We start from the raw sequence: 14,962 nt of genomic DNA on the forward strand, positions 1-14,962 counted from the left end.
TGAATCAAAAACATATCTAAATGAGGTGTCTTTAAACAAAAGCACACATACAACAAGGTTATACTGATTGGTTGAAAGAAATGTTGTGACCAGAGACTTGCAGGAACCTAGCCCTGCATTTCTCCTAGGAGTAGCAATTCAGTACTCACTGATTCAGTGTTCACAGCAACTTTATAGAACAGACCTACTGTGAATAACGAGTATCACTCTATTAGAAAAGAAGAAATCAGTAACCCAAACTTAAACCTTAAGAAACTAGAGAAAGAAGAGCAAATTAAACCCAAAGCAAATGAAAGGAAGGAAATAAATATTAGAGCAGAAACCAATGAAACTGAAAAGAGAAAAACAATAGAGAAAATCAATAAAACAAAAAGCTGCTTCTTTGAAATTATCAATAAAGTGATAAACCTCTATTGAGGCTAATCGGAGAGGGAGAGGCCTCAAATCACCAACAGGAGTATAAGAAGGACATCACTACTGATCCTACATACATTAATAATAAGGAAATACTATAAACTCTACACCTATAAATTTGATAACTCAGATGAAATGAAACAATTCCCTGAAAGACAAAAACTATCAAAATTCACCCAAGAAGACAAATATATCTTAAAGAGCTCTCTATGTAATAAATAAATAAAATGTATGGCTAAAAATCTTTCCCCCAAGTCTTCAGGCCCAGATGGGTTTCACTGGCAAATTCTACCAGACGTTTAAGGAAGAAATGATACTAATTCTCTATAATCTCTCCAAGATCACAGAAGAAGAAGGATACTTCTCAACTCATTTTATGAGGCCAGCATTACACTAATATCAAAGCCAGAGAAAGATACTACAAGAAAAGAAAACCACAAACCAATATGCTTCATGGACAAAGATGCAAAAATCTACAATAAAATATTAGCAAATTGAATCCAGCAATATATTAAAGGGATAAAACATCGTGATCAACGGGGTGCATCTCAGGAATACAAGGTTGGTTCAACATTCAAAATTAACAAAAGTCACTTACCAGATTAAATGACTCAATAATAAAAAAAACACGACCATCTCAATAAATACAGAAAAAGCATTCAACAAAATTCAACATCATGTGTGATAAAAAATCAACAGGGACTTCCCTGGTGGTCCAGTAGTTAAGAATCCACCTTTCAATGCAAGTGATGCGGGTTCAACCCCTGGTCGGGGAACTAAGATCCCACATGCTGCAGGGCAACTGAGCCTGAGCGCCACAACTACTGAGCCTGCGTGCCAAAACTAGAGAGCCTGCATGCCGCAACTACTGAGCCTGCATGCTCTGAAGCCCACACACCACAACTAGAGAGAAGCCCATGTGCTGCAATGAAGAGCCCATGCATCGCAATGAAAAGATCCCACTTGCTGCAGCTAAGAACTGACACAGCCAAGAAAACCCCCAAAAACAAAAAAAGCCCTCAACAAATCATGAATAGAATGAAACTCCCTCAGTCTAATAAAAGGTATGTATGAAAAATCTACAACTACCATCATTCTTAATGGTGAGACTGAACACTTTCACCCTGAGATCAGAAACAGGGCAAGGATGTCCTCTTCTCACTATTCTACATAGCATAATAGTGGAAGTCCTAGCCAACATAATAATGCAAGAAAAAGAAATAAAATGCATGTCAAAGAGACAGAGGAACTAACCTAAAAGAGCTCCCAAAGGCTAAACTGGAACAATTTGATAGTATTGGACTATAACCCAAAGAATAAAATACATATCTATGAGTCCCTACTGATAGACATAAATGACTGAATAAATAAATGGGAGAGAAGGGACAAAGCTTTCTTACAGAATTCCAAATAATGTATGTAGATACTCCCCTCTCTAGGAGGTGGAGCTTAATTCCCTCTCCTTGAGTGTAGACTGGTCTTAGTGACTCAACTTCCAAAGACCATAGAAAGAACTTCCAAAGAGTATAGAAAGGGGAAAAAAGGAAATTTACAGTGTTCAAGAAACCTGGCAGATACCACCTGAACCAAGTCACTAAGGTCAACATCACCAGCATTAAGTCATGTTGCTATCATGTGCCCTATGATGTGATGTGATGTGACGTGATGAGAAGGGCACTTCACCTCTTCTCCAAAACCCATAACCCCAGTCTAACCAGACAAAACACCAGACAAACGCAAACTGAGGGACATTTTACAAAATAACTTACTAATACTGCTCGAATATTTCAAGGTTATGAAAAACAAGGAAAGACTAAGGAACTGTCACAGATTAGAAGAGATTAAGGAGATCTGATGACTAAATGCAATGTGGGATCTTGGATTGAATTCTGGAACAGAAAAAGGACATAAGTGAAAAAAACCCGGTGAAATTTGAATAAAGTTTATAGTTTGAGTAAATAGTATTCTACCCATGTAAATTCCTTAGTTTCAACAAATGTATCATGCTTATGTTAACATAAGAGGAAGGTGAGTTTCAAAACTCTCTGTACTACCTTTGCAATTTTTCTGAAAATCTAAAATTACTCCAATAGAGTTTATTTTTAAACAAAAATGTCTAGTAGATTCTCGTCTCACTCAAACTAGAAGCCACAGTCTCTACAGTGGCCTACAAGGCCCTATATAATCTGATTCCTCTTTTACTACTTCTCAGATCTCATCTATGTTTGTTGAATAAATGAATGAATGACCCTCTAAAACAAAGGAACCCAAATCTGACTAATCATCAGAACCATCTGGGGAACTTTTTAAAATGCAGATTCTAAGGGAATATCTCAGAGATATTTGAATCAGTCTTTCTGGGGTGGGAGGTGGAAATTTAAATGTTTAGCAGCACCCCAGACGGTTCTGAGAATCAGTCAGATTTGGAAGATTCTCAAGATAAAAAACACAACGAATTCTCTCATTTGGCTGTCAAATAGCTTCATTAATTGAAAGGAAATAATTATGACTACTTTAACTGAAGAGGAAAACTTAGAGACTCTAAAGTATAAACTATTTGAAATAAAAGTGAATTTTCAAAAGAATAAGTCCATCCCCCTGCTAAGAACAGTGGTTTGCAACTGGGAGCAATTTTGTCCACCACGGGGCATTTGGCAATGTCTGGAAACATTTTTGGTTGCCATAACTGGGGCAGTGTGCTATTGGTACCTAGTCAGTAGAGGCCAGAGATGCTGCTAAACATCCTATAATGTACAAGACAGCCCACCACAGCAAAGAATTATCTAAAATGTCAACAGTGCTGAAGCTGAGAAACTCTCCTCAGAATGACTGATGGCCACTTTTACATAAGGACCCAATCCATCCAACACCTGCTGGAATATCTCCACAGACAGCCTGCTCATTATTCTACATCAATCAATGCACTATTGGGCAGCTTAAAATTTTCCCCCAACTTTTCTTTTGAAAAATTCCAAACATTGTAGAAAAGTTGAAAGAATAACAAACATCCATTTGCTCTTCACTTACACCCATCAAATGTTAACATTTGGCCACATTTGCTTTGCCACACACTATACACATATACACACATGCACACACAGACATGCACAAACACACACACTTTTTTGTTTTGCTGAGCCACTTGAAAATAGCAGACATCATAACACTTCAGCATGCATCTCCTATGTAACCACAGTACCACTATCATACTTAAGGATACAACAATAATTCCAAAATATCATCCTCAAACTTCCCCAGTTGTCCCCAAAATGACTTCTACAGCTTTATAGTTCACCCCACCCTAACCCAAAATCCAATTAAGGTTCACTCCTTGTATTTAATTGTTAGGTTTCTTTTAATCCAGAACAGTCCCCCATTGTTTTTGTCTTCCAGGACATTGTCTGAAGAGTCCTAGCCAGTTATCTTGTAAAATGTCTTCTATTTTTGATTTGTTTCAGTTTCCTCATGGTGTCATTTAACATGTCTCCAGATTTCCTTTCTTTCCTATAAACCGGAAATTAAGTCTTGGCTCGATTAGATTCAGGTAAAATATTTTTGGCAAGAATACTTCATAGATGATGATGTGTATTTCTCATTGCATCACATTAGGAGAAATACAATGTCAGGCTGCCCTGCCATCAGTGATGCTAAGTTTGATCACTGGGTTAGTGTGATGATCATCAAATCTCTGCTCTAAAGGTATACTTCCCATTTGAATTAGAATGTATAAGTATCCTACTTTTTATCAACTTTTACCCCAATAGTTTTAGCATCCACTGATAACCTTTGTCTGAATTAATTATTACAACAGGGGTTAGAAAATGGTGATTTCTGAAGTCTATCATTCCTTCTACGTTTATTAGCTCAGAGTATTCTATAAAGAGCAGAAGAGCTTTCCTTATTCCCTCTCCCCCCGCCCCCCTTTTTTTGGTGCTTAATACACATTTATTAACTGAATACATTCAATACTGTTGATTTCTCAAATTAGATAAAAAGCATGGGCTGATGAGTTTTATGGAGATATTTCTCAGATTATAAAAACAAATTTTAAACAGGATCTGTGACTACTTAGATGAGAAACTGATTATTACTGTGAGGCAATTTGGGGTCCTGGAGAAAGGGTCATTTCAAGCTAATGGAAGAGTGCCTCTCTTAATAGAGGATAGGAAGCTTCTAGATCGTGGGAATGTCTAGCAGTCATTCATGATATCCGTGTAGACCATATAGTTAGGTAGATTCCAAGCTGGCTGGGCATGCTGGTCCATAGTTCAGTGCCAATTTCCTCTCCCCTCTTTTTCATTATCACTATGGATGCATGGATTTCTATTGTTGTTTAATCAATTCCCTTCATTATTGTTTTTGATGCTCAAATTGACCCAAATTTGGCCAGTGGACACTTCTTGAGACTCCTTCAAGCTGGCTCCTGTGACCTTTTGACATAACTTCATTAGTCTTTGACCACTTCCGATGGACATCTCTGGTTTTAAAAGCTGTTTATATGATATTTATTTGCTGAAATTCCTATAACATCTGTCCATTGGTTTTGGTTCTACTTTTTTCAGGAACAGAACATTTTATTTCTTCCATGTGGAATGTTATGTGACTTAAACACATATTATGGCTGGGTTGGAGCAATTCTGTGAAACCACTTCACTAACATCACACAAGTATATAAATCATTAATTTAGGCCTACTCATATGCTCACTTCATCCCTAATCCTCACACTTTAGGATGTCTATTACACACACTTATTACTTAATTCAGTTTCTGAAAGCTGCTGAGAGTTTAAAGATTTGTTTCCAAGGTTTCATCAAATTTTCCCATATCAAAATGGCTGCATCAAAGGAGCCGGGTCATAATTTCCTATATATGATCTGGGATAGATTCATGCACTGGTTGGAGCCAGTCCTTGGTACTACTAGAATAACCACTAAGGTATATGAAATACTGTATTACTACTTAAGGGCCGAATTGCACCCAGCATTAGTTATTAAAGTTATCCTAACAATCCTCCAATATTTTCATACAGGTTTTTGCAGTTTATTACAACTTATTTATACATAAAGAGCATGTAAATGCAGACGTGCCTTCCTTCTAGGGTATATCGAATCAGCATTACCTATTACCATATATATTTGCTCAGGCCAGTCAAGAAAAGCCTGATGAGCCTAGAGCAAAAAATGTCCCTGCCCTAATAGATGAACGGTACTCTGTCTTCTAGAATACATAGAGGCAAATAGCAACACTTCAGGAGGGCACAGGAACTCTAGTTCCTCTGTTTGTAGACATATTTCCAGTATCTGACAACTTAATCAGATCATGTTAAATACACAGAATAGTATACTGTTTTATTTATATTTCTTATTCCTTTTCCAGTATGGTCAAAGCACACTGAAGGCAGAAAGAATCCTTATCAAGTGCTTTGTAACTCTGGGCAGGGAGAAGGAAATGCTCACTCACTATAGTACAATAATAATAATAAAATAATTTAAAATAATAAAATGTAACTTTCAAGAACGAAGGTGACAGAACAGGGAAAAAAAAACCTAATGCCTAATTTCTAGGTGATTACATATGGCTTTTCGAATGATGTGAAATTTTGACATTTCTGAATAGTAATAGGAAAAACATAAAACAAATGAAAAAGAGAAGACAATGTAAGAGAAATACTAAAGGCAAGAGTAAATCAAATCAGCAGGTCAAGGGAAAAACCACAAAAGTATACCAATCATCCAGAAGGTACCTTTGTTCAGAAGAGGAAGGAAGTCAGGTGCTTTTTCCCGAAAAACCCTTTGAGCATCTTCAGCTTTCATTGATACCTCCTTTGTCTGAACCAGGAGAAAGCCTTTACCAACCAGCTGTGGGAAATAAAATTTCATTTACATTTTAAAATGACCTGAGACTAAAACAATATTTTCCTATTCTACAATTTTTCTGTATAAAATGTAACACAGTGCTCTGATTTTTGTTTTAGTTATAACTGTAATTAATTCAGAGTGTTTTCTATAAACAAGTTTTCACATACACAAGATTCTTTCTTCCAGATGGGTAGTTCTGATTAAGGATTAGTACTGCCACTCCAATAAAGATGTTAAAAAAAAAAGAATTAGTACTGCCTACTGTTACAATTAAGGGTCAAATAAATGTAAATTAGCCCTCAAAATTTTAAACTTTATTAAAAAAATTTTGTTGACTGAAACTAACAGAAGCTTTAGTTTGGTGACACTGTCCAGTGAGAGGAGAATCATTAACTAAAGTATGGTACATTCACAAGATAAAATACCATAGTTTGTTAAATATAACAAATGATAAAAGGGAGAAAGCTTATATAATACTGTTAATTTTAAAAAGCATGATTCAAATTTATATAGTATAGCACAATAACGCTAGAATACATTTATGGAGTACTTACTATGTGCCAGGCAGTTTTATGTGTTCTACATGTAAAACACGTTTAATCCTCTCACGAGGCAGGTATTATTATTACTCTCATTTTACAGATGAGAAACTAAAGCACAGAGTGGTTAAGAAATCTGCCCATGGTCACACAACTATTAAGGGACAGAGCTGTGACGTGAACCCAATTAAACTGATTACAGACTAAATAAATTAAAATTATTCCTACAAAGACAATTCAAGGTACAGCACATTATGGATGATTTTTAAACTTATTTCTACTCTTCTTTATTTCTACAGTTCTCTACAATGAGTATACATTAATTTTTAAAATAATTATGAAAGTATTTTTTAAAAATGCAAAGCAATTCAACCAATTAAAGCCTATTGAGTTTTTAATTATAAAAGTAACAAATAGGCTCAATACAGAACATTTATTTTTTTAAAATATTTAAAAAATAAAAAACAGAAACAAAGAAATATCAACCAAAGTGCTACCACTCAAAGATGCCACTGCTATATAGGTATACTTCCTTTTTTTTGGCCACGCTGTGTGGCTTGTGGGATCTTAGTCTTAGTTCCCCTAACCAGGGATGGAACTCGTGGCCCCTGCAGTGGAAGCGCGGAGTCCTAACCACTGGACCACCAGGGAAGTCCTGGCATACTTCTTTTTACCCTTCCGGTTTTCGTTTTCCTCCATTACAGAAATAATACATGTTTCATGTAAAATCCATAGGGCTACGAACAAGAAAAGAAAACCCTGCTCCTAATCCACTTCCTAAAAAGAACCACAACTGTCAACATTTTAGTATATATAACTCTCCAGACTTACCTACTTTAAAAAAAAACAGATACGTAATATTCTACAAATTTTCACTTACTTGGTTGTGAACATTTTCCAACTATTCTACTACAAAATCAGTTTTAATGGTTGATAGTATTTCATTCTATGGCTACGTTATTCCATACCATTTCATCAAATTGGATTCAAACTCAAATCCTTTTCCAGAGCCCTCAATGCTGCCTCAGAAAAAGAGAAACATCCATAAAAATGTAGCAGAAAATTACATAAACATCACTGCCAGATAATGACTGCAAAGTTACTTAAATTATCAGAAACAATCCCACATCTGTTTCTAATTCTCTAGACTGCTCAATACCTCTCATTTTATAGTCAGACACATAAACTGACAAAAGTAAGATGATTAATTCAAAACACTGTTACCTAAAAACAATGAACTATGAAACTAGTATATTTACTTTGATATTTCACTGCAGACATGTGAAGAGACTCTTTTTCATGAAAATTCTTCTACTTTTAAGCTTTTTTTTTTTTTTTGCGGTACGCGGGCCTCTCACTGCTGTGGCCTCTCCCGTTGCGGAGCACAGGCTCTGGACGCGCAGGCCCAGCGGCCATGGCTCACGGGCCCAGCTGCCCCGCAGCATGTGAGACCTTCCCGGACCGGGGCATGAACGCGTGTCCCCTGCATCAGCAGGCGGACTCCCAACCACTGCGCCACCAGGGAAGCCCCTACTTTTAAAGACTTGAAAATAGAGGTAACTACCCAACTTTAATATACAATAAGTTATATATTAATATACATGTATATATAGATATACATGTATACACGTATATGTTAATATACAATAAGTTATACAACTTTAAGTTATACAATACTTCCAAACAATTCCAAATACTTTTAATTTATCCTGTGCTTATCTGTGATATAGTTAAGAGGCAGCAAGAAATCTGATCTTTAGGTAAGAAAACTGAGGCCTAGTAACTTCTCTTGACTCCTATGGAATGTACTTTCTGGTTTACCCAGTTTTTCTGGACTTCCTACTCTCTCAAGTTTTACACTTCCTACCTTAAAAAATCATTATGATATGTTTAATTTATGAAAACACTATGAAACAAAATTCTGTGCTACTCCTAGGATTTAACAAAACCAGAGTTAGCAATCACAGTTCCAGTCTAAGCTGTTCTAAGACATTTGTGTTATGATACGAGAAAAGACTCAAGTTTCATTTTTTTCTGTCTCAGCATTAACTAGCTTCTACACATATTTTCCAGGGAACTTGAGCTTCACTTTTTAAAAAATATGTAATCGCTCTCTTGATATGTAACTTACCGGTCTTTCAGCACGCTGTGATACCCTCTTCACATGTACTTAGCATTTTCTTCTTTTTGTTCTCTTAATTCTGTGATTTCAGAATTAGTCAGGATAACTCTAGCCAAAAAGTCCCAGGGTTTTTCCTTCTAGGCTGGAGGGTAGTATCTGCCTTGCCTCCACACACTTTCGGTCACATTCCATCTCCACCAGGCATTTATCAACCTTCCTTTACCACTGAGGCAGCATAATAGCATCATGCTTAAGGGTTATGACTATGGCCTACAAAGCCAAACTGCCTGGATTTAAATCATGGCTCTGCTACTTACCAGCAAGTGACCTTTTGCAAGTTACTTACCTTCTCTGTGGCTCATTTTTCTTATCTGTATAAAGAGAAACAATGGCACCTATTTCATAGGTTATTCCTGAATTAAGTGAGTTAATTCACTTAAATACTGTACAACAGTCACCTGACGTATAATAAACACTATATCAACTGCTAGCTATTATTATTGTCATCATTTTTGTTACTGTTATTGCTGGATTTTTATTTAAATTATTTTGTAATCCAGAAGGACATCTAAAGAACATCACTCTTCCTGGTCATATTGCAAAAAGTGCACACAACGGTGCCATTTTGTACAACAGATATCAAAAGTTAAAAGGTTAAGGACATCTGATGACTCATGAAGAATGACAGTGTTTGTTTTGATGGCTTTTTTCTTTAAACATACTGTACATTCTTTATGTCCTCTCCTCATTATCTACCAAAAAGGAGTTTAACCTGAATAATTACCTCTCTTGAAAACTGTATGTAGATTTTTTAAAAAATCACCATACAGTATAATGAAAATGTTTACCTCTCAGATGTTGGATTAACATGTGATTAGATAGCTCAAAAGCCAGAGCACTTTTTCTATATCTCACCAGATCCATAGCACATTTTTATCAGATTGGCATAATCAAGAAAGAAAATATCAAAGTCTTAAGATTATACTTGGCTTCTGTTGTTTTTAAAACTGGACCTCAGATATACTTTGTGGATTTCAGACATGGGTTTTCTACATTGTAGAATGTATAAGCTACAGAGAGGTGGTCATTTTTCTAGTTTTTTTTTTTTTCTAAAACCGTTCCTTTTGACAGAAGTGTTACAACTTAAAAAAAAATCCATTCAAAGAGAGTTTTCCATTCACCTCTCCATTTCTGGAAGTTTGATTTTTAAATTCAAACAGACTCTTTCTGAAGAAAGCCTGATTAATGACTAATCAATACATCCTACTGCTGCCTCCCCACTGGAGGAACTGCTGCTTCTGGAGCCCCTAACCTCCACATCCCCATTTATTTTTCAAGTGAAAGCTGCTACCCAAAGAACCCTTCTCTACTCCTGAAAGCACTAAAAGCCCCTGCTCATGAGTCCACAATCTCTGCTGTCGCAGCTGCCACCTCATTGTTTCACACCAACTTCCTCTTCATGGCAATAAGGCAAAGGAAAGTAATGTGGAGGTTGCTCTCAGCCAAAACGGGCTCCAAAAGTTGTATGCCTAAATGCCTTCCCCACACCTTAAACAGTTAAAAACTCCAAATAAATTTCCCCACTAAATAATTATAAAAGGTCACGCTTTACTTTGCAGTACTACTTTTGTGAGCTCCCATGGAAATCAGTTATGATAAAGAATGGAAGTTCTTTGAGGGTAGAGAATTTTGTCTATTTATCTCCACTCCCAGCATATATTTCATCAGCTCTAAACTGCCATCAATTGTAAGATGCATTTCAGAGAAGCAAAACTGTGGAAAACAAAGGTGCATCCTATAATCAATGAAAGATGGTGACAGAGTAACCTGCACATAATGAGTGCTTAACAGATGCTTCCTGAATTGAATTGTTTTTAAAAAGTTTCTTTGGGAAAGTATTTGAGGCCTAAGCAACTAGCTTGCAGATAAATCTGTAGGGGGCAGAGGACTATAATTTAAGGATTGCCTGTATTTCTAATAGCCAATTTGAAAAGAATGGACGCTCTCCAGAAAGTGGTGTGTTTCTATGTAGGTGTATGTCTGTTTCTCTTCTCTCTCTTCTCCTTACCTCATCAATTAATTTCCTGGCATTTGCGATAGTATAATCACCAGCAAATAATACCACTAAGCATGACTCATCACTGTTCTTCTGTCTCTGACCCCGGGACACTGGAACGATACTTCTACTGGCTTCTGTGGAAAGGCGGACAGCTTTGAGCTCTTCAGTAGTAGGTAGAGGAACATGGTCCTGAATGACAGCATCTTCTGGAAGAAGGCTCCAATTGAGTTCTCCTGACACAGGTGTAAAGTCATGAATGTTACTCCAGGTATTATTGAAGATACTGAGCCCTGCATCTTTGAACTGGAAAGCTAATTCAGGGTAGTACCATTGAAAACAGCCAAACTTGATATTCGTGGAAGACTCAATAATGGGCTGAGTGGCACAGCACAAAAAGACTTCCAGCTTTCTACAATCCCGCACACGAAACTGTTGGCAGGCTAATGCACACTTGCAATCTCTGCAATTCCGGAAAAACACACTGCCTTTCACCGGTCCCAGAAAAATGACACAGTTAGTACAGTCATCAATAGTAACTGTAGCAGAGTGATCAAAAATATAGATGTTACAGTTCTCACAGTCTTGAATGAGAAACTGTTGTCCTGCCACTTTCCCAGGTAAGCGACCTACTGTTTCATCCTTCAGTCCACTGAACATGTAGTCTTTCGGATCAACCTGCAGGAACAAAACACAGACCTTGAGTATTATTGACATTATTCAGCAAACATTAATTGTCTATTGGGAGTCAGGAACGATTTTTATTGCTAAAATAATGTTCCAACTCTTACTGACTTTGCGACATAATAAGAAAATGAGCAGGACAAAAAACTTTTTTTAAATAAATACATAAAAGGCATGAGGGGAAGAAAGGGAGAGGAAACTGTTATAGATAAAGAAAGACTCAGGACATACCAACCAAATGATGTGTGGACATTGTTGGATCCTGTTTTAACATATCAACTGTAAAAGTACATTTTGGAAACAATTGGGGAAATTCTCATACATACACACAGCATACTGGATGATATTAAGGAATATTTCAGCTTTCAGCCTTTTCTTTTTCTGATGCTTCACTTTTAAAAAACTTCTGCGTCTTTAAAACTTCTGAACTTGGAAATACACCCAGATAGGAATATGTTTCTGTATCTTTCCATAAATTGATGCCTAGGTCTTAGTTTCTAAACCCTGACTGATTTCTGCAATATGCTACAGAAAATGGAAGCACCTGAAGGCCCAAGAATCACTATATGTCAGAATTTGCATCTACAAATTTGATTGAAACATTTACTGAGCTACTCCTACAATGTAAAATTTTCAAATTTCACCATTTCCATCTTTAGGCATTTTAAACTAAAGCTCACAGAATCTTTTACACAGTGTGTCTGGAATCTGTTACATTATTTTTTAAATTTTAGCTGACCTCTCAAAATATAGTCATTAAAAGACCATTTTGATTTTTCTAAATTACTTTTAAATCTACTTGCACTGTCTTAACCTCTTTGTGAATATTAAATTTCATACAAAACTATTCATGTACCAGAAACAGGCTCCCATAGGTACGGTACACAAAAACTTGATTATTTACAAAGGATAATTTAATCATCTTAATCGTTAGCAAACTAGCTTAAAGTGACTTATTCAGTATTACACAACAAATGTTGTACTCATCAGTTTTACACAATGTACTAGAAGTAGTATTGGTCTGTAGCATGAGCAATAAAAGACACAGTTAGTACAGTCATCAATAGTAACTGTAGCAGAGTGATCAAAAATATAGATGTTACAGTTTTCTAGTCTCAATTTTGTCACCTATGAGCAACATGAATGAAAAAGGCACTTTAACTTTCTAGATCTTCATTCAGCCATTCAGCCATTTGAACACCCAATAGGAGCCAGACATTGTTTTAAGCACCAAAATGAATATGACCAACTCTTTCCATAAAAAAAGTGAACACTAACCTAAACAAATGATTTTAAAACCACCTGGCTGTGTAATGAGAGATGCTCAGAATATTCTGGAAATACAGAGGAGGGACACCAGGCGCAGGGGAGGTAGGGGTGTAAGACTTCCTGTGCAAAGTGAGAATGAATAAGCTGAAGTTCACCAGGTAAAAGGGGTAGGAGTAAAGGATCCTCCCTTCCCATATCAGGCAAAAGTGAAAGAATGAAATAAAATAAAACTCTTCAGGGAGTGTGAGGAAAAGTGAACGTGGTTTGGTGTTACCAGTGATACTGCAATGGGAGCAAATGAAGCTGGAGAGGTAGGCAGAGGCCATATTATGAAGCTTGGAAGTTCTCCGTGGACAAAGGGGTACCACAGAATGATTTAAATAAGCAAAATTTACATTTTAGGAAGATTGTTCTGCTAAGAATAATGACAAGTGGCGTGTGAATCGGAGAGGCAGTTGCAGTCATCCAGAAAGGGCTGGAACTAGAGCAGTGGTTAGCAGGGAAGAGGAAGATGGAATGAATTTGAGAAATACTGAGGAAGGAGAATCAGACGATTTAGTAATTCAATGGCTGTAGGAGGTAAGGCAGAAGGATGGGTCAAAAATGATTCCTAGTTATCTAGTCCAGTATTTTTCAACCTTTTTGACTACAATTCACATTAGTACATTCTCCAGCACAGCCCAGTACACGTATTTATGAGTATTTGTACATGTACACATACCAATGAAAGAAAAGTTTCACAAAATAATACTTACCCTTATTTTGTGTTAAACCCCAAATATTTTCTATTATCCCACCCACAGGTTTGAAGAAACACTGCTCTGGTTTATGTGATTGGATGTTGGTAGTGCCACACACCAAAAAAAAAAAAAAAAAAAAGAAAATATAAGAGGCAGCACAGGTTTAATGTGGGAAGAGGTGTTCAAGCTATTCCATTTCTAGGATTTTACAGGTGACACACATATATAAAGGTACAGTGTTCCAGTTTGGGCTCTATCAAGATACTGAACTAGCATAGTGGCTGGCTCCCAATTATCCAAGATCAATCTCAAATGGACCAAGTAAGAAAAACACCAAGAAAAGGGGAAACTATGAGACACCCCTGTGGTGGGTGTGGGAACAGAAAACAGAAACGGAAACTCAGATTTCTTCTATTGCTTCTCCCCTTCCCAAATCTTGAGACAACAATGCTTCCCATACACCTGCTAGGACTCAGACCTCTGGTCCAGATTTCCCTGGGAGCAAATTCCGGTCAGGGCAGAAACCCTGTGCTGGCGAAGAGCTGAGAAAAATGGGTGGGGATTAATTTTGACAGTGGTTCAGGACCTCTCCAAATCCTCAGAACTGGCAACTTAAAATCTAAGGAGTTTCTTCTAATGCTGCTTCTCAAGTATTGATTGGTCAAGTGAACCAAAAAAAAAAAAAAAAACTCAACAAGGATCTAGGAGATCAAACCACACAATGAATAAGTTTGAGTTCTGCACACAACTAGCAGAGTATACTCACATTTTTTCTCAAGCACACATTGAAGGATTTTTTAAAAAATCATGTACTAGTACTAGATCATAAAGAAAGCCTCAACAAATTTTAAATATTAGATAAGTTACAGATTATTATATGCGACCAAGATGCAATTAAATTAGAAGTTAATAACAAAAGATACTTTAAAAAATCCTTGCCTATTTGAAAATTTTAAAAACACAGTGCTGGACGAGGGGAAGATGGTGGAAGAGTAAGACGCAGAGATCACCTTCCTCCCCACAGATACACCAGAAATACATCTACACGTGGAACAACTCCTACAGAACACCTACTGAATGCTGTCAGAAGACCTCAGACCTCCCCAAAGGCAAGAAACTCCCCACGTACCTGGGTAGGGCAAAAGAAAAACAGAAAAAACAGAGACAAAAGAATAGGGACGGGACCTGCACCAGTGGGAGGGAGCTGTGAAGGAGGAAAGGTTTCTACACACTAGGAGCCCCTTCACGGGCGGAGACTGCGGGTGGCGGAGGGGGGAAG

At 36.9% G+C, this 14,962-nt stretch overlaps 1 protein-coding gene across 1 annotated transcript in view; it reads right to left on the reverse strand.

The window, feature by feature from the left end:
- The window catches only part of RP2 (RP2 activator of ARL3 GTPase), a 44,179-nt gene that overhangs the window by 14,547 nt on the left and 14,670 nt on the right, over positions 1-14,962 (reverse strand). Inside the window, exons 2-3 of the mRNA XM_060001799.1 lie at positions 11,003-11,668; positions 6,159-6,273 (exon numbers count right to left, since the gene is read on the reverse strand). Coding sequence (XP_059857782.1) covers positions 6,159-6,273; positions 11,003-11,668 — 781 coding nt within the window. The remainder of the gene's footprint in view (positions 1-6,158; positions 6,274-11,002; positions 11,669-14,962) is intronic.

The sequence above is a fragment of the Delphinus delphis genome, chromosome X, assembly GCF_949987515.2.
Source record: "Delphinus delphis chromosome X, mDelDel1.2, whole genome shotgun sequence".
NCBI classification, from domain to species: Eukaryota; Metazoa; Chordata; class Mammalia; order Artiodactyla; family Delphinidae; genus Delphinus; species Delphinus delphis.